The sequence below is a fragment of the Lepisma saccharinum genome, chromosome 30 (assembly GCF_977018435.1).
Source record: "Lepisma saccharinum chromosome 30, izLepSacc3.1, whole genome shotgun sequence".
NCBI classification, from domain to species: Eukaryota; Metazoa; Arthropoda; class Insecta; order Zygentoma; family Lepismatidae; genus Lepisma; species Lepisma saccharinum.
This window is the reverse complement of record NC_139258.1, coordinates 36,384,926-36,406,661: the sequence shown is the minus strand read 5'-3', so window position 1 is coordinate 36,406,661 and position 21,736 is coordinate 36,384,926. Positions and strand designations below refer to the sequence as shown.

The 21,736-nt window shown below is 37.5% G+C and overlaps 1 protein-coding gene across 4 annotated transcripts in view; it reads left to right on the top strand.

The window, feature by feature from the left end:
- Positions 1-18,835: 18,835 nt before the first annotated feature.
- Positions 18,836-21,736, top strand: part of LOC145982060 (uncharacterized) — a 98,322-nt gene continuing 95,421 nt past the window's right edge. For 3 of the 4 annotated variants that reach the window (XM_083115650.1, XM_083115648.1, XM_083115651.1), the window contains exon 1: positions 18,836-18,939. In XM_083115650.1, the coding sequence (XP_082971776.1) occupies positions 18,894-18,939 (46 nt within the window). In that variant the 5' untranslated portion in view covers positions 18,836-18,893. The remainder of the gene's footprint in view (positions 18,940-21,736) is intronic. The other variant, XM_083115649.1, reaches the window with a different exon arrangement.

The following is a 21,736-nucleotide window of genomic DNA, read 5'->3' as shown; positions in this document are numbered from 1 at the left end:
AATACAGCAAAGCTGTAAACCTAAGTAGGGAAGGTGCTATTAACAATTTCTGATGTTTCCAGGATATGAACTTCTTAGAAGTCTTACCTGGACTTTATGAGCATGTATGGTGCTGCCTCATAATACACATAATATTATGTTACTTTATCATACATCACCCATCATTACTCAAGTAGAATAACATAGTTATGTTAGTGCATGAAACCCTCCACATTTCAAATCTAACACAAAATTTATGACAGGGACAAAGTTTAGGGGGGGAGGGTGGAAGAAATATTCAATATTTTCAACAAGCAAACTTCATATATTTTTTATTATTTACATAATTTATACATTAAATGTTATTAATCCATTTCCTTAGTAGCTATTAGATTTATATATTGTCGAGTTAATGAAAAATGTATAATAATTGTGCATTTTGAAATTGCTTATCAACTTTCTTTGTTCCTGATAGTCATAAGTTTAAATGAATTAAGAGAGTTTCTTTATAGGCAATCCACGTTTTTCCTTGGTTACGTTGTTTCAAGTATCAAGAGGAGTAACTCTGGTTATATAAAACCAAACCAGAATGTGTTGCCACTTTAAAGCAAGGAAATGGATCAATAACACTGTAACTACGTAATAACTAAGATAAAACTAAAACTCTATAGGCAACTCATCACTTGATAACCTCCTGAAATGACAATAAAAAGATGGAGAGAAAAGATTATTAAATGCATTGCAATGAATTTACAACCACAATAACAAATAAACTTGTTCAATATATAATATGTAAAGAGTATTACTAGTAAAATGTAAACAAAAAAAATGAAATCATTTATTTAAAATTCAACAAGAAAAAAATTGAAACACACTAAATAAATCTATAATCCTAAAAGTTTACAACATTGGTGAGTACATAAGGTCTGCAAGGCTTCTGATGAGGAATTTCAGTTTCTGGTGTGGGTAAATTCTGTCCATTGCTGCATAGAAGTGTAAACACGAAACATATTTTCAAAGTAACTCACTTCTTTGTTGAAGGGACAAGAATGTACATTATTAATCCCAGACACCATTAATTGTGCCACAGTGGCCGCGGTTCGATCCCCGGCCGGTTCAAATCCGGGAACTTTTCTAACGGTGGAAGCGGCCCCGGCGCCCACCCAGCGTCGAATAACATGGGTACCTGGGGGAAACCCTGGGGGTAAAGGCGGTCAGGGGCGTGATGCTGATCACATCACTCCCACTCATGACCGGATCAAGAAAGTGTGGGGCGTTACCCCTACACCCCCTATACGCCTTCATGGCGTGGTGCTAAGCACAGGGGAACACTTTACCTTTTTTACCTTTACAGGGATGATCTGTCGCTCCCAATAATCAAGAAAGATGTGCAAATGGGAGATACTGATGCATTACACATCAATAATACCCTTGAATTATGTTTTCATTATTTTACATTGCCTTTTCACCACTTTTGATCCATTGTGATGATGAGATGATGGAAGATGAAATTGATGAAAGGACGCACAAATAACAACCATACCCAGGCCAGGATTCAAACCTGGCAACTTCAGTGTGTGAGAGGGCGGAAGTCTGGCACCCCACCCTGCTAATTCGTATCCTGGTTCTGCCTCTTACTATATCTTGCATACATAGGCGGAGTTCTGGAGGGGCCAGGGGGGCCTACGTAACTACATTTTTGTTATGAAGCCATACCACAAATCTTGACGTTTGGCATGATGGCATGTGCGGTAATTGCGCCGCAGTAGCGGGTCTTAGACGATTTCATTGATGTGTACAGTTTGAAGAAAGAAAACGTAAAATAACTTTGTGTGGAGTCAACAGTTACTGCTGGGGCATCAAAAGAACTTTTCAATTTAATTTATCTAATATTTCTGAAGCTTACTATTGTACCGTAACTTTTTTAAAGTAATACGAGTATTGTATCAATAAAAATTTAATGAGATGCAAAATGCAATAATCGTACTGTTTTGCTTCTTTTAAAACTACAACCAATATACTAATTAATATTTGTTTACTTAAGCGAGGAAATTTAACATTTTCAAATCTAAAGGGCCTAAAACTAAGTGTTTTTAAGTTGTTGTTTTTTAATTTCCGGGGGAAGGCCTCCGAACTAGGGGATATTCAATAACCCTCAGGTACATCATATGCTACTCAAAGAGCAGCCCCTCCCCCCAAAACAAAAGCTCAAACTCCACCCATATTTGCATAGAATTTATCTGGGAAGGTTCCTTAAAAAAATAAATCAGTTTCAGTTAAAGTTGCTCCTTAATTCAAGAGGAAACAATTCCAGTTTGCATTTTTCCAATAAAAAAAGGTGTAAATCAAGTCCCAAAGAAGCTTACTACTTCTTACATACTAAGCAAACTAATGTAAGCCCTCTTTTCGCTGCAACTTGACTGCTGCTACAAATGATTGCCCATACTGTACCTGTGTGGTACATACTGGTGTGGAAATCGACTCGTAAAGGAAAGCCAAATTTAAACAAAATCGACTGCTCTTCTTAAACTCAAACTTTCACTACACACGCATATTTACAAATATTGGATAACATAAGAATGAACTTTTGCAGTCTTGTGAAAAATCCTTCCTCTCCCATGACATAGTGGTAATAACACTGTCATCTTGTAATCAAGAGGTCCTTGGTTTTGTACCCGGTGGAGGCACATGGTGATTCGGGTCCACAATTTGAACCTATAACAAACTTTAAAAAAAATATCCTATCCCACAATAGTAGCCTTTGTTCATTTGGTACAAGAGTTTTGAACACATCCACTGTGTCACTGATACATGCAATTACATTAGAAATAATAATATTTTGTGTTAATTGCACCATGGAATACATAGATTTATCATTTATAAATATTCTGAGCACAACTTTTATACCGTGTACCAGCTAACTGTAGACCCGGCGAACGAGAACAAATCTCTGCGCAAGTAGTGATGCGAGATGGCTCCACCAATGAACAGTGAGAGAAGTGGGATTGTGTAATGTGCGACTGGAGTTACCCAATTTCCCTGCTTCAGTCTGGAAGCATTGCAAACTTTTGAAAGTGCACATGGCAAATGAACCGTACTTTTGTCCCCAGGTCCATATACTTGGTTTAAGAATTTCTTAGGGAAATATTAGGGATAAAACAGCAAGTGTAAATTTTGTAAGCCGTACATTTAGCGTACGGACCAAGGTCTGGACCGTACATCCGTACATGTACAGTCAGGACCGCATGGTTGACAATGCTGCACTTTCACCACTCAATTTCCTTCCTCCTCCTCTGCTGCTATGCTCAACCCTGCTCTACAATTAGCTGGGACTGGGTATAATTATTACGCTGTTCAAGTATTGATATTAGAATCAGAAGTGGACCAAGGGAAGTGAATGGTGTAGGCTATTCCCTCCCTCAATACCTTAATTGATCTAAGTAAAGCAATATCAAGCAAAATCTACTGTTTTCATTTGTAGTTTGCCATATTTTTTGTTTCTTTTCCCTCCCCAACAATATATGTTCATACATGACATGCCTCTCTCCTTCTAACTGGCTGACAATGCAAAGCACCACTCTGATTAAACAATGATGCTGTTTTTGAGCTAGTTAAAAGGTGTTGTCCATTATTGCAACAGGAAGCTCATAATGCAAGCACCAAGCTACTGTTATGAAATCAGGCTGCCGGTGAAACAGTCCAGCATGTTCTCGAAGTACAAGAAAGCGAGGAACCTCCAAAAAATGTTAGATCAGCAGGAGTGAGAAATGAGGAGCACGCCATAGGAAGGAGCAGGTCAAGTGAGAAGAAACAAGTGAAAAACTAAATATGCTGACCAAAGCAGTAATTTATTTTATTAAAAACATAAACTAACGTAACGTTTCAAGAGGCAGCTTGACATTTTTGCCAAAGAAATTCAAGATGAAGAAAGAGGGATATTATTGGAAGAAGAAGAAGACAAGTTAAGCTATCTAGATATAAGGAAAAGAGGACAAGAAATTGAAACCGCTTGGCATCAGAAGAAGTGTGCAGCAGGAGTATTCTGCCACAACAGAAGTGATGTAAGTGAGGTGACAAAAATAATTTTTATAAAGAATATGGAGGACAGAATCAAGAAAATATGCATGAAAGAATGTGAAAAATAAGGCAAAATAAATAGCCTATGGAAACAGCTGGAAAAGAATGGCTATGAGAAGCAGGATAGACTGGACATAAACAGAAAAAGTAAGAAAACGGGCAGGGGAGAATTGGAAGAGAAAGAAAAAGAGGAGAGAAGGTTTGGAATAAGGAGTATGGGGAAGACCACAGAAAAGATATGCAAAGTGCTTAGGAAAGCGGGAATTAAAACTTACAGGAAGGGAGGGAGAAGCATCTTAGGAATAGCGAGGAATGCTAACAAGAAAAAGGAAAACAGAGAAGAGGAAGAGGAAGGGATTATCTACGAAGTAAAATGTAAAGAATGTCAGAGTGTGTACATAGGAGAAACGAAAAAAGGCTGAAAGACAGGTTAAAACAACATAGGGATGATGTACGACTTAAGAGAGAGAGAAATGCAATATTTAAACACACGAGAGAAACAGGACATGACATAGAGTGGGATGAGGCTAAGCAGATAGGAAGGGAGAAGAGAATGCTAGTTAGAAAATGGAAAGAAGCCAAGGAAATAGAGAAGAAAGGTGAAGAAGACACAATGAACTGGAATGGGGGACTGAAGTTAAACAAAGAATGGAAGAAGATGTTGGAAAGAGTGGAAAGGACAAGAGAAAAAGAGGAGAGGAGAAGGAAGAAAAATGAAGGGAAAAAAGCGTGAGATTAAAAAGTCCAACCACATTCTATGGAAGTAATTGTGTTTAGCCTTTTAGGTGAAAGTAAAGTTGGGAAGTGAAAGTCATCTGCTAGAAAGTTCCAAACAACTTTCTAAATAGTCTGGAGGGAGTAATGTTTGTGTGTATATATATTGCCCTTTTGTTGTATCTGGTTACTTTTGTACTTGATACAGAGTCTGAAGAAGACCTTGCTAGAAGGTTGAAACGTTACGTTAGTTTATGTTTTTAATAAAATAAATTACTGCCTTGGTCAGCATATTTAGTTTTTCATAATCATGGAAACAAGGCTTAATGGTGTTATAAAAGAAACAAGTTTAAAATATTCAGATGCCAATGGAGCAATGAGAGAAGACTGTGCTGTAATCACTGACAATGCTATAAACATGTAAATAAATTGAAACTGTTATGAATGGTGAACATAAATAGTGTGTGTTAGAGGACCCTGAATTTTATCGGTTAGAATCAATAAGGATATCAGCATTGGTATGGGTATTGGCTCAAAGTATGGATGGCCAAATCTGGATAAAATTTTATCCAGGTATCAGATATATGGATTATCTGGATATCCAAATTATCCAGATTATTTAGATATCCAGATTATCCAAATTGTCTGGATATTCAATAATCGGATGTCCTGATATCTGAATGCATGTATTATCTCGACATTTTTATCATTTATCTGTTTCACATTCCTTTATTTGTCATGTTCGTATTTCACTGTATGGATTTTCTACAAATCCTTCATCAAATTTGTACTATTTGGATATCTGAATTGTCTGAATATCCGTACTCTGGATTACCCAGATCTCCAAAAAACCTGGATATTCAGATATCCAGATTATCTATTGGATCTGAAATGGATATCAGATAATTTGAAATCCAGATATCCGTTGTCCTCATTTTGTGGTCATAGTAGAGCTTAGGCCTACATGTTTTACAATTCTAATGATGCTTCAACTTATTGCAAGCAATAAAAAGAAAAATGTTAATATCCCCTACCCATTTCAACATGCTATAAAGATGTGGCTATGGAGATAGCATCTCATGTCTTGACGTCAGTAGGGCCTGGAACTTTATGTCCTATAAAGCTGTAAAATATGTATGTAATTATGTCATAAAAATTGAAAAATATGTCAGAAAAAGGTAGAAATATTCCCAGTAAATCCAAAAATATGCACAACAGTACTTTCGAATTTCTCATAATACAGGATTCAGTATCGTCCAGGGAAGATCGACTAGGGTGGGGTGGGGTATTAAATGAAGCCAGAACCCCACACAACAATGAGAGAACATTTTCCCTCAATAATGTTTGCATGGCTATATAATTGTCGGCGGGATAAAAAAAGAGGAGATATTATTGTTCTATTTTTAGTTGGTAAGAAAAGACTGCATATGCTTTTAAATTCTTCGTTCGTAATTTCCTTATCCTGGCATTGATAATATGAACTATCAGTTGTGCTAAATTTATGAAGAAATATTATAAAATAACAGAGTATATGCAAGACAATTACGAAATTATACAGAAATATGTCTTATTATGAGAAAATTGAAGAAATAAGTTGTAAAAATGCAAAATTGGTAAAATATGTCAAAATATGCTTTATCAAGTTGGTTGGTTTTTACTTACCTTACTCTAAGCTACCTTTATTAGACCCTGTCTTCTGCACAAAGTAATTAACTCATGCATTTGTGTCTTGCCTGTCTCCTCCATCCTTCACTCCAAGAATTCTTAGATCATCCTCTAAGATAAACTTCCATTTTACTGCATTTGTTTAACATATTGAACTGAAAATACTTGTTACTTTGTTATATCAAGTGTACAAAATTATATTGAATTGTAAGACATCTCAAAATTAACGAATTTTTATCTGAGGACATAGAAAACTACATTTTTCTCTCCCAATGACCATATAACAACATTACCTATAATCATGTGTACCGAGGTTCAGTTTCCTACAGAAATTGAAAAAATAAATCCATCTAAAAAATAGATGCAAATAGTATGCAGTTGATCCGTTGCAGACTATAAAATTGACGTTGGTTTAAATTAATAAAAAAATAATCTGTTTCTAAAAAGGATGGAAAAGTTATTGAAAATTTTTACTGCTTACATGCTCTTGAAATTCCTAGACACATGCACTTAAATATAGTGAACTTTCCTCCTAGAAACCTTTCTGTGGTTGCGTATGATCCAATATATAATATCATATCTATAAACACACACACACACATAATTTTTCAATGCCTGCAATCAAATATGACTAGCAGTACATTTATCTGAATTCTAGTCCATTGTAATGGCACCTGTTATGCCTATTTCCTTCAAACTTTCTTTTTGTCATTTCCTTTCAGGAAATATTATTACATCTGAATAAGGATTTATCTGAAATCTCAGTTTTTCATTACATGTAATAAAATCCCCTTACCACAAAGCAAATTTTCAATCCTCATAGCATAGAAAAGTTATAGTCCCAGGCCCACATAAAAGAAGAACAAATTTTATTCTGCAAATTATATTTTGCTTCATTTATTTTGTTAACAATATTCTGACAAAACAATTTTTGCTTATTGCTAAAAATATCTTATTTTGTATTTGGGATGTCAAGCAGCCTTAAAATTTATAGTTTTTAATAAAACTAGTTACTTTTCTAAATAGATAATAGCTTGTTCATCATATGACTGACTATTTCTTGGTCCAAATATTTTTACTCCTTCAAATAAAAACTAAATAATTAGATAAGATTATGCCTCTTGAATGTATCCTGCCTAATTTACAATTACAATTATATTCTAAACAAAAAGAAGAAATGCATAGGTAAGGAAAGTACCCTGTGCATATAGCACCATGGGTAGGGCTCCACACATTCTCAATGTTGGCCATTTTGTAGGTGATGTGATCAGTACCACACTCCAGCTGCCTTTACCCCCAAGATTGCCCCAAGGTCAATACATAAATATATGAGTTTCTTCATTATTTTTAATATATGAAACTTTTATCTCACAAATTCTACTTCCCTATCAATGGTTTAATATCTTGTCTCAGACCTGTTATTAATATTCCTTAAAACTAGTTTTGATTCATCGTACCTCTCTTTGGCACATGTTTCTTCTTCTGTCAGATCTGAAAGGTACTATGAATCATATATTGAAATTTAGTGTTACATCCATGTTCTTAATTATTGGCTCTTAGCAACAGAATTAATTGTTCTGATGCATTGTTAACTTTCAGATGTTAATAACAAGATGATAAATATTTTATGGTTTTTACATAATTTAATTATGAAAGACAATATAATCTGGGCCTCCCCAATTGCATCTTCACCTTGTAATCAAGGGGTTCGATACTCTGTGGAGGCACATGGTGGTTCGTATCCCACTTTAAACTGTAGGTCCAGTCCCGATTAGCCTTACTGTGCATAAAGTGGACTTAAAACACTAATTCAAATGCAAACAATATAATCTGAGGTTAGCCTAGCATACTGGGTAGCCAAGTACCCTAAATTTAAATCTCAAAGAAGGCTTTGATCCTCACTGATGCTAGAGAAGCAAAAAACAATGAACAACAACTAGTGCCACATGTTTATGGTGAATAAAAGATCAAGATATGTAGATATCTTAGTATATTTTTTCTGAGTATCTGCCATTTGAATTATCCGTACATGGTCACTGCAGATACATATTTATCAATCAAATTATCTGGGTGTCTCTCAACTGTATATCTGGATATAACCCACCCAAATATTTGGACATCCGTCCTGTGCATATTTAGTTGTGTCACAGTGTATCAGATAACTGTCGTCCAAATTAGATTGATATCTTGTATGTCAGTTCACATGCATGGACATCTCCAGAAATTTTTGGAGGGTGGTCAGGCCAGTGATATAACTTGGATAGTAGAAATAATAATTATTATTATTATCATCATTTTTATGATTATCATTTTTAATTATAACATTATAAACCAATAAAATCCTATTTTATTTGAAATATATTATCATTTTCTCAGTCAGACACTTCTACGTGCCCCACTTTTCTACTACATGAGTGAATATCCAGCACACACATTGTATTTTTACATTAGATATAGTTAGTGTATTGGAATGTGTAGTTATTCTATTCTGTCATTAACTTTTACACATGTTCAAGGAAAAGCTTTAAAAGTTATGCAGAAATTTTAGTCATAAAGTTTATTTTGCATGCATTAGCATTTTGTATATTCAGTAAAATTTATTACAGCATATAGAAATTGATAATGCAAGAGTATTTCTAAAATAACATTATTGTAAAACAGTATGCATATTGTTTTAAATATAATAGAATACCATAATGAAGTATTATTTCCAAACTGCCATCCAGTCGTGCATGAACAGGGTGTACAGGAGTACATGTGTTCATGGATGTCCACAGGATTTTTTCCAGGCAGGGGAAAGCAAGGTATTTTTTTCCAGGGGGCAAAGAGGACATATTTTCCTCCATGATAGTGATGCCTCTCAAAAAACACTATTTCAGTCTGAAATTATCATGTTCCTTCAACATATTTATAATAATTAATATAAATTTCTGTGGTTAAAATGAAATTATGTGTCCACTTTAAACTCAGAAAGGCTAATCATGGCTAGATCCACAGTTTAAAGTGGAATCCAAACCACTATGTACGTTCACTGTATATCACACCTGGAACTCTTTGACTACAAGTTGATGACATAACCACTACACCATCATGGAGGCCCCCTTCAAAAAGGTGTGTTAACCTGCCATAACATCTGAAAAAAAAAAAAAGTTGAGACCTGAGTTTGTGTCAATAAAAGAAATGTGTGAAATCTGGTGTTAGTTTTTTACATTATCAAAAAATATTATCCATCAATTTTGCAAATGTATCAGCAAACACTAAGCCTCTTCACTGACATAGTGGTAACATATCACTTTGTAATCGAAAGTCCGGGTTTGATCTCCAATGGAGCCAAATTGCATAGTGGCCCAGATTTCACTTTAAACTGTTGATCTAGCCATGATTAGCCTTTCTGAGCTTAAAGTGGACCTTCTTAAACAGTAAGCTGGCGCACATGAATGATTTAAAAGTACCACTTGCATAAGGCAAATTTGAATCAAATACTAATTAAAATCTGTTAATGAGAATGTGTTGTTATTTGCAGAATTGGAATTGTACCTTTCATTGAAAATTAAATGTGTTAAGTATCATTATAAACTGTTTTTACATGTTTACTAAATTTCATAACAAAATTATGATAAACTGGATTTTTAATACATCATTATGTGGGCCACACATATTTCTGTATTTTTCTGTTTTATTTTAGTAAAATGTGTGTGAACTACAAAGCATTTGGTTTCCTTTATTACTATGATATAGTATGTGCACAGACATCCCAGTCAACACACTAACATTGCCACAACGTTGTATGAATGTTGTATTTATGATGAATGTTGTATGTAGGGGAACAACGTTGTGATAACGTTGCCACAACGTTGTATTTATGATGAATGTTGTATGTAGGGGAACAACGTTGTGATAACGTTGCATCAACGTTGCAAAAAACATTCCACTGAATACGCTTTAGTTTGGATGATCACCACCATGAGCGCCACAAGGGTCAGATCGCAGTGTTTTTTTTAATCTGAATTTGTGTGTACACTGACCACCAAACCTTATATTTCCTACAGCGTACACTAGATGGCAGTGCGACTCAAATGCCAAACAAACATAACTTTTAGTAACACAAATAAGGAATCTTTCGATTGTAATTAGTGATAAAATGTGTTTTATTATCCTTCGAAAGATGTGTGAATATTGAAGTTGTATGGAAGATCAGAAAATGAAATGTGTTGAATACAAGTGAAACTCCCACGATAAATATTTTTATCCCAGACTATATGATCAGGAGTTAAGTACTGCAAAAACATCTCTCTCGGTTGGTCCCCCTTGACACATTCACTGTGGGTTTGGTTTCAGCACGTTTGGAACGGACGGCTGTAGGAAACTGAATCCTATACAGTGGTTTGGTGTGTTCGAGGTGCCTTCGGCAGAATGCCTTGCTGTGAAGGGACATACAACCATTACTGCTTACTTTGGAGCAACTGTTTGCTAATCACGTTTGCAAACACTGGTAAGAACTCTGCTTATTTAGAAGCAAACTGTGCTACAATCCTCCTTTGCAGCACTTGTACTCTGCTTATTTAGAAGCAAACTGTGCTACAATCCATGTTTGCAGCACTTGTACTCTCTTTATTTTGAAGCAAACTGTGCTACAATTCTCGTTTGCAGCACCTTGTACTTTGCTTATTTTTGCAACACCTGAAATAACTCTGTCTCCTAATTGTTTCGTCTTTGAAAAGGATTACTAGGTTGCCTCCCTTTGCTCACCATGCATAAAGGGCTCTCCCAACAAGTTGGGGGTGCAAACTCTAGAGACAGGATAATCCAAAAACAAGACCGAGGCAACTCAAGAAGCAATTCAGCCGATTCAAAAACATCCAGGGATCGCTCTCGATCTCCTCTTCAACTACAAAAGAAACAAAAATATCAAGAACAAGCACGCATATCAAAGTTCAATTCCAGAGATACTGCACAAACCGATGGTCGCACTGAAGTAAATTCCACTGTCTACAACTTCCTACTGCAACACTACGACCCCAAGTATAGAACTTCTAAGCTACTTCTTCAACAGTTGCAAAAATACCTCCCCCGAGCACAAGTAGAACAAATTATATTCACCAGAAATGGCATCATTATAAAATCAAAAGATCCACAATTTCTCTCCACTCTGAGAAACAAAGTTTCGTTTGAAATTTTTGGACCACAGGCTGCTCTTTCCCAACTGACACCCAAAACCACCAAACAACCACCACCTCCAAACAAACCACCACACATGTCAGTGGTTATCAGAGGCGTAGATCCAGAACTCGCTGATCAAGAAGTATTAGAAGAACTGCGTTTGGAAGGCCATGAAGTCATAAAATGCGTTCGAATACAGAACAATAATGGTCCAACTTGCCTGATGCGAGTCATAACAGATTGTTCCAACACGATCGATCGCTTACTTCATGAAGGGGCTTATATATATCGCCAAAGACACAGGGTTGAACCTTCACATTCAAAAGCACCCCTTCCATTACGATGCGAACGCTGCCAGAAATACAACTCCCACACTACGGCAAATTGCCCCGAAACACCTATCTGTGGCTATTGCTCTGGCCAACACGCAACTAAAGATTGCACGAATCTAAATGCACCACCCAAGTGTAACACGTGCAAACAGGCTCATCCCTCATATAGCTACCGCTGTGCTGCACGCCCAAACCCCGAAGCCTCACGCCCTGACCTAACTGTACCATTAAGAACTATGGACTCTACAACTCCACCACAGAACTCTCTGAAACAACCAGTAACTGTTGAAGATCTACTTAGATTTCAAACATTAACCCTACAAAATATCCACCCATTTCTACGCCAACATATATTACAACAGATAGTACAGACAGCTAAGACTCTTTTTCGTGTCCACCTGTTCGCTACATATTCTGGTCCACATGTACATTTTCAAATTGTACCACTGGAAACTGAAGTTTAGAAACCTAACTGTTATTTATATAATTATGGCGGGCTATATACAATATAATTTCCTATTTATGAACATCCGTTCTCTACCGAAACATAAAGCTATATTCCAGGAACTTCTCCTGGAAGAAGACATTCATTTCTTTGCACTGAATGAAACCCGTATCCCCAAAGCCACACCCCTTTACATACCCAGGTATTCCTTGCTACATACACCTGGTCCTACAACGGCGCAACGATTATGTGGTGGAGTAGCCCTAGGGATCAAGCCAAAATTTCCCTATAGAACAAATATATTACCACCTCAATTTCCATACCAAGAATATTCTATTGCCACACTTTATCTCAAAAGCATAAATGTGACATTGGCTACTGTATATATACGACCTACTAGCCCTCTACCTACAGACTTCTTTCTTTATATCGCTTCTACATACCGTCATTACTTCATACTAGCTGATATTAATATACATAGTCGAACAAATGCAGAACGAACAGCCTTCCATACTACCATCGATAACAATACTACAGGTATATTTCAAGATTTACCATCTGCAACTCGTCCTGAGAGCAACACAACCCCCGATGTAGTTTTTGTGTCACCTTCCTTAGCTGACAAAATTAACATAGAAGTCCTTGCAATGATAGGAAGTGATCATGCACCAATTAAAATAACTCTGCCAGTGCACCACTATACTCAACACAAACAGGTTCCTCCAAAGCGGATCTACGATTATAACAGAGCAAATTGGAAAGGTTATCGAGAAGATCTCTCCACTGTCTTTCAAAATCTCACCCCTCCAACGAACTCTAACGAATTAGATAAGGCTGTAGAAAACATCACGTCAGAAGTCAAACAAGCAGCAAGCACACATATACCACAGATAACTGTGAACAGTTTTAAACCTAAACTACCACCTAAATACCTTCATCTAGTGACTGCATCACGTCGTGCCTATCGGGAATACGTACAAGCAAGGAACCCTGAATGTCTGCGAGTTCACCGCCAATGGATAAGAACTGTCCATAACTACATAAAAGCACACAAACAGCGTCAGTGGATCGACACTTGCAATCACCTTGATGCTGAAAGCCATCCTAGTAAATTCTGGAAACGATTTCATATGCTTACAGGAAAACATACAAGTACTACGTATCCTCTTCTTTCACAACAACAAGCTCTTACAAATGATTACGAAAAGGCAAATGAATTTGCACAGATTCTCCAAGACACATTTACTCCTCCGCTTCCGCTTGCCCCTAATAGCAGATTAGAATCTCAAATAACAAGGAAGGTACATCCTGAAAATAGACAACTGCAACCCAGTCCTCATCATACTATCAACGCAAATCACCCTCTTACTACTTTAATTAACACAGATGATATAACAAACGCAGTCCGCAACAAAAGAAACACTGCCCCATGGTTTGATTCCATCACATATGTCTTGATAAAGAAAGCTCCACTAGCAATGTTGTCATTTCTCGCCGTGATATACAACTTAATCCTTCGCACTGGATATTACCCTGTCGAATGGAAAGTGTCGAAGGTTCTCATGTTTCCGAAGCCTGATAAAGATCGTACAGACCCAAAATGCTATAGACCTATACAACTAACGTCAACACTCAGCAAAATCCTTGAAAAAATTTTAGTCCGCCGATTACATTCTCACTTATTGTCAAATAATTATCTCCCGATACACCAAGCCGGATTTAGGCCACACTTTAGCGTCTTGGATAACCTACTAAGACTCTCAAATCGAATCTACAACCAGTACAATACATCTAAACCCTCTTGTTTAATACTATTCGATCTTGAAAAGGCATTCGATAAAGTGTGGCACACCGGCCTCATATATAAACTGCATAAGTTTTGCCTTCCTTTCTGTTACATTCGATTAATTTACAACTTTCTTACCAACCGAATGGCATATCTAACAATAAATAACAATCTGTCTCACCCTATCTTCCTGAACGCCGGAGTACCGCAAGGATCGGTATTATCTCCATTGCTCTACTTACTTTATGTCGCAGATATGCCAACATTCTCTCAGGTGTCAACATACCAATACGCAGATGATACAGCTCTACTGGCTTGTGGTTCTACAATTCAAGCAATAAATCGCATTATGCAACCAGCTATTAATGTATTTCAACGATGGTGCGACACTTGGAGACTCACCATCAATAGTACAAAAACTCAAGCCATAATATTTCTTCTTACTGGATGTCGTTCAAGGGTACAAAGAAATCCAAGTATGTTAGATCTTAAGATCCGTGGCACACGCATAATTCCTACCAACAGCGTCAAATATCTTGGTGTCATATTTGACACAAAACTAACATGGACACCACACTTGCAGAACATCAAAAAGAAAGCCAAAAACAGACTACAGCTGATGAAGAGACTTGTCGGCACGAATTGGGGACTTCGAGCAAACATCCTCCTAAATACCTATATGGCCTTTCTTCGGCCCGTACTTACGTATGGACATACAGCATGGCTCTCAGCAGAGGACTCGTTCTATGAACGACTACAAATCATAGAGAGACATGCATGTCGACTGGCATACAGAATCAAACTACCAAGTCCAACTCGACTCTTATACACACGAATAAGTTTTCCACATATAACACTTCACCTAGAGGCATTGCGAAAAGAATATATAAATAACAAGATGGACAAAGAACACCCACCGTTGGTTCACACAATCCGTGAAGATGCAATACACGACTGTTACCCATACAGATTGTATACTCCATTACAACATCTTTTAACTCTGTATACTCTGACCATCGGGCCCAGACATCCCGATTATGCACTGTACACCATTCATCACCCACCACAATTACGACCACATTTATACCCTTCATATTGCAACTAATAATCAAACTACAAGAAAGGGTATTTATTTACTAACATAAGAACGAAAGTAGGGTGTAATATAATATAGCAATAAAAATCCAAGGACATTTCAAGACTGTTAATGTTCATTTCATAATCCCAAAAATAGAAAAAGTGCACTTAGCCTATCTATTACTATTATTATATATCTAAAGTATCTAGCACGTGCCGAAGAGAGGGACATAACCCTCTAAACGGATGACCGGGAAAAAAACAAACTGCAAAAAGAAACTGATTATCAGGTGAAGTTAGAGATTGGTTAATTCATAACAATCTCCAGACTAACAATTGCCTATTTTGGTGGAGCAGGAAAAGTTTTTATAATATGTAAAGAGAAACTGTGACGTTACAAACATGAGGTTTTCCTGTTACGCATATATATTATATACAAAAATGGCTTGGCAGGCAAGATTGCTAATAGCTTACCATGTGAAATAACCATATTTTAAATATGCATTGTTATATTCATAAATTACACAGGCAGCAAGGTAATGTTGCAAAAAAGTTGTGGCAACGTTAACCCCTGACATACCTAACATTGCTACATAATGTTCAGTATATGTTGTGACAACGTTGTCAACCAACGTTGCAGCAACGTTGAAAAAAATGACCCTTAAACGTTGACACAACGTTTTCACAACGTTGTATCAACATACATTCAACGTTGTAACAACGTTAGGTATGTTAGGGGCTAACGTTGTGGCAACATTACCTTGTTGACTGGGATACCTAGAGTATGCATAATTTATGAAAAAAAAATCTCTTAAAAAGTACTCGTGGCCTTGCCTAAACTCTGTACCTTATCAGCGCTTGTCTTTCCCGATGAACGGGTCAGTCGCACGCTACAGTTGTTTTTTTTTCGCTAAACCTTCCTCGGAAGTTGTGTTGTGTCGTGTCCGTGTGTTGAAGATTGTGGCTTAATATGGCACCACAAAAGTTTACATTACAACAAAGGATTTATCTTGTCGAGTGTCTTGTATCTTGTATCTTCGCTCAGGAAATTTTCTTTGTTTTTTGGTGCCATTCAACACATGCCAATTTTCGTCGATACCAGCTCACGCAGAACGCACACCCACCCCACTCCCGTCAACATCTTCGTTCGTGTCCTTTGGGGTATCCCTTGCGCCGACATTGCACAACATTGCCGCGTGATTTTTTGACAAGAGCGTACCCAATTTCTTAGCGGACCGCCCAACACCGACGACTTCTCTCCACCCGTTTTGCCATTATTCACTTCGGAAAATCATTTTCCCACGTTTTCAAACGTCAATAACTCGGCAACAAAGCCGTTTCCGGAATTTCGTTACATGAACTTTCCACCTTATTTTCACTCGTACAATCACCTCCCAAGCGTTGTAAACGAACTTACGAAACACCCTGTATATATATGAAACACGGATCTGGCCCCTCCCTCAAGAAAATCCTGGGTACGGGCCTGCCTACATCCATGGAGAGTTGGGAGTCTGGCAGTGTTGGCCGTGGAAGCTTTCATCCAAACAGGCACGCCACGGGTAATGTTGTGAACCGTCAGTCTCCGTGAAATACGCGCTATTTCACAGGATATATTGAGACGCACATCATAAAAGCTTTCGCGCCAAGGTGCACTGACGTCTGTATTGTCCATATTATACACCCATGTGTATATTTTTATCCATAACCATATAAAGTTACTACAAGCACTCACTGTATATCCGTTATCATTTGAAGTTGGTAGATACAATATGCACCACCCAGGATGTTAATCAAACCATTGGTCTTTCATTTCCTCTATCTCTCTCTCTCTCTCTCTCTCTCTCTCTCTCTCTGCTAACCTCAATTCAGGACAAGGGAAGGCAATTTTGGTTACAATCAACTTCGAGCATAGTGATCTAATGATCTAAATCCATAGAATCTAATTAAAAGCAAAGTTGACTGTATTTCAAATATAATACTAAAGTCTCGAACGAGACCTAGAATCTCGACCACTAAGTCTCGGTTTCGTCTCGACTTCACATAAGTCTGTCACGTTCTCCATTCCCTTTCGTAATTATAATCATGCTTCATATCGAATATCAGTTTACTTTTCAGAAATAGTAAATAAGTTTTGAATTGTTCTTTTAAGTCCACTTTATGCACAGATAAGATAATCGGGACTGGAGCTACAGTACAAAGTGAGATCCGAACCACTGTGCAATGTACCTCCACCGGGTTTCGGGCCCGGGGCCCCTTAATTAAAAGGCGACCACGTTACCACTAGTCCATTGAGAGGTCTAGTAAAGAAGTTCAGTGTGGTGATCGTCCACTTCCTTTTTTCTTGAACTTCGATATTATAATATATCGTGCAAATCAGTGGCGGCGATTGGGTTCCAAAACGGGGGAGGGGTAGACGGCGTTTAGTACATCCTGTCACGTTTCCCGCGCTTGCCGGTCGTTGGTATTTCTAGCAGAAACGCATTTCAGCGTTGCCGTTGTAGACAGAGTGATCCTGCATTGGGGGAAGCCGAGGTCAGGTTGCTCATAAGATACGCGGGAATGCACAAATTCAACACCACACCAATCAGCACAATGATTATAAAACAAGCTTCATTCAGACACAAAAAAAAACACTTGGGGGTTAGACCACATCCTGGCAACAGTGTCTGCGTAAGCGCTGGCTTCCATTCGCTCCTCGCTGCCCGCAGACGGCTTCTTCCTCGTTTCTCATTGGCACAGAAACTGTCGAGCGATCGCTTGCGAGGAAAACGTGACAGGTTATAACAAACGCGGTATAGATAAGGTTTAGCATAGTGCGGGAGCAAAAGTGGTAAAATAGTGGGGGTGGGAAAATTGCCCCCCCCCCCCCGTAATCGTCGCCACAGCTTGCAACAATATGACTTCATTTGTGAAACGTGATTATTCTGACACTGCGTTAATCTCGTAACCAGGTCAGTTTCGTGAGCAGTTGATACTACCTAGGTACGTACAATCTACACGTACTCTTTCAACGCTTCCATTGACTAAATTCAACTCTGCGTTAGCACGGCTTCGTAATTGGAGCGAATTTAACGCTCGTGCGACGTGATTGCACAATGACAAATGCTGCAGCATACGACATAGTGTGACAAGTGTCTGTCGTGTGTTGCATAATTTTTGCCCCAATGGAATTGAACACAACCCCAATAAACTCTGGCTCAAATGTAAAAATCAATTCGATGGTTGTTTTCCATTCACCCACGCAAGACGCGAAGCCACGTCGCCACACTTCGCAACTAAGTAGCATTTTTAAAAAAATATATGTCTCCGTTCCTGCTTCCAAGTGACGTCATCTATCACTGGTCCATATAAGCTCGTTACCTCCGATCGACCGACCTTTATGTATCTATCTTGGATCTCTGTACATGCCAGTTCGTCCACCACTGAAATAACATTGAGAAGAAAAATGAACATTATGTTATAAATTAGAAAAATAGTTTACGTTTTTTTTTTAGTTTAAGTGATATACAAATGGTACAATATTTATTTTTTAAATGCTATTTATGTACAAAAGGAAATCTCCACCTTCTTTGCGCTTCCCTAATGGACGATTAGTTGCACTCTGGTAAAATTGAGTGTCGTCGAAACCAGTCAAATTTATTGATCAAGATCTGTGAAAATGGATAACTTTAACTTTAGTCAGAATGTATCAGATATAACTAAAGGTTAGCCCATTATTCTTATGATTTGTAAAACTTAGTTGTAAATGTTGAAAATGACAATTAGGTTTTAAAAAGTAATAGTCATTCAATGTATTGAGTAAAATACAAGCACACGAAACATCCGTTCAATTAAAAGTAGAAGTAAAACAATTAATCAAATGTTGCAAAATTTGTCTTTTGCTGCAGTCAAAACTCAAGTGTAGCAAAATATATATCATTCAGTTGGTGATGTCTTTCCTCTCTGAAGGAAATGTATGTTAAGTACACACGTTGAATCTCTGCACATACTTCCTAGTTTCATAAACTGTATGCAATACTTTCTCTAATTATGGCATTTTCTACGTTCATTAACTTACACCCAGTCCTATTATTATCAGATCAGATAACTTGAGAAATTTAACAAATCTGTGTCACATTGTATAAGAGATTATCTTGCAAGAACCCAGTGTTGAATAATGTCCAGTTATGTTCTGAGACAGGGAGTATTATAGTTTAAGTTTATTTCCCATACAGATATTAAAGAGTTATAGACAAACAATGGGTGTGACTTCATTCCTTAGCAGTTCGAGATTTATGTACACTTAAATCTCCTTTTATGTAGAAAGCCTCTTGCAATGTAGTGCAATATAAATTATGAACAATAAATAAACGTTCATAAAACGTCAAGTAATTATCAACAGAGATAATCAAAATTTCTAACATATTTTTTTTTACTTTTTTTAAAGATTATATAGCTACGAAGTTGCATGTCTACGATTCACTAAACATGTACTAGGGAAAAATGTCGTCCATAATTTAGTCGATTATAAAAACGTATTTAATTGAGGTTAGGGTTGATTCTTGTTTTATCATTAACATCTGCCGTAATGTAGTGTTTGCATTGAACAGTGTTCAGGCTGTATGCCTCGAAATTTATTGCAATGTAGATTCATTGCTATAACTGATGTATCATACGCGTATCACGAACTTATATGGTGAAAAGAGGTCAGCAGAGAGATATTTCACTCAAACAGAAATGTAGAAATTATTTGTTTTGCTGTATTCATCGTGGGATGCGAAATCCTAGGGGGGAATTTCCTCGCCAATGCTGTTACGCCCATTTCATTGGAATGAGGGGCAGAGTTCCTATGTTATAAGGAGAAAGACAAACAGTAGTGTAGTAGATACGTTGCTAAGGATCATGTTCATCTCTCTCTCCGGCCTCCCCGATGGCGCAGTGGTAGCGTCGTCGCCTTGTAATCAAGGGATCTCGGGTTCGATTCCCGGTGGAGGCACATAGTGGTTCGGATCCCACATTAAATTGTAGGTCCAGTCCCGATTAGGCTTACTGTGCATAAAGTGGACTTAAGAAAAAAACAAATCAATCATCTCTCTCTCTCTCTCATTCAACCCTAATGAGTACACACATAGAAACTTCACGACTTCTTCAATCAAATGACATCACCTATTATTTTCTTCAAAATATATCTCCAGTCTTCACCTCCCCCACGTATATAATTTTAACGCGAGAATCCAAGACAATGCATCTGTATTCAAAATTAGGAAACCTTCTGAAATTTTGCATTTCTCATTTGTTGAAACCTATGTCAAATTCCCAGGGAATTTATGTGTATTACACACAGTGTATATCAGTGAGTGGAAGGTTTTTTAGCCGACATGAAGGTTGGACAACTTCAAATTCCATAGATTTCCGTGTTTACAGTGAACTTAAAGAGTTGTAAGGGAAATTCTGAAAATCAATGGAAAAATAATCCACCAACAAAGACTGGAGGACTTAGACTGTCCGAACGGTACAAAGTACAGACTTGAAGTATGGTCTTGGCGGAAATGACGTCACCTAGTACAGTTCGAAAGCGCCAAGAACAGAAGTACGCAAGTACACCGCTCGCAGTACAGATGGTTGGTGACTAAGTCACGTAGTTTCCGCACTCGTTGTTCATTTGTTTAAAATCACGGAGGTAGAAAGCGAGCAGCACCGGTAGATATACGTTATGGGCCAGCAAGTTGTTGGTTATAGTTCTTCTAATGTGTGGGAAATGTATGTGTACGAGCATTTGATAATGCTATGTGATTTATATCGTGAAAAACAAATGTTTAAATGGCGAGGAAAACAACGAGTAAGTTTTATCTACTGATCGTATTTGGCGCTGCAGTCGAAGTGCAATTCGAAAGACAACACTTCCAGTCCACGACTTGATGACCGCACTCCAAGACCATACTCGGAGGATGCTCGCTTCAAGTACGGTCTTGCACCTTTCGGACACGGCCTCAGTTAACATTTGAAACAACTTAAATATTATTTCATACGTGTACAGTAAACGTTGTAAATTATGCATTTGAGCAGCGCCATTGTTTTATACCTAATAACGTTTCATACGAAACGTTATTCCTCTCGGTTGAATAGTTATCAGCTTTTAAAAATGTGAAATGATGCATTGTTTACATCTCACGCGGCCGCCATTACAGCCTCACTCGTGACCAAGAGGTCGCTTCTGATTGGTTATGCTACGGAGATAGGACGGGTTCTATCCTTGAGAAATGCCATGAAATATGTCATGGCATCTGAAATGCCAACCATAACATTTCTCACTTTACACGGTAGCTTTTTGGTCATGGCATAAATGTTAAGCTAATGCTTTTGTGTAAAACGGGCTTTACTATATTTATATTTTCACAAAACCTAAACTCAAACAAAAACAGCTATCGAATTAATAACACCGAAAACTTGACCAAATTTTTATTACCAAGTTCAAGCGTAACGTCCATCTAACCCACCCACAAGTTTCTTTTGAACACTTCA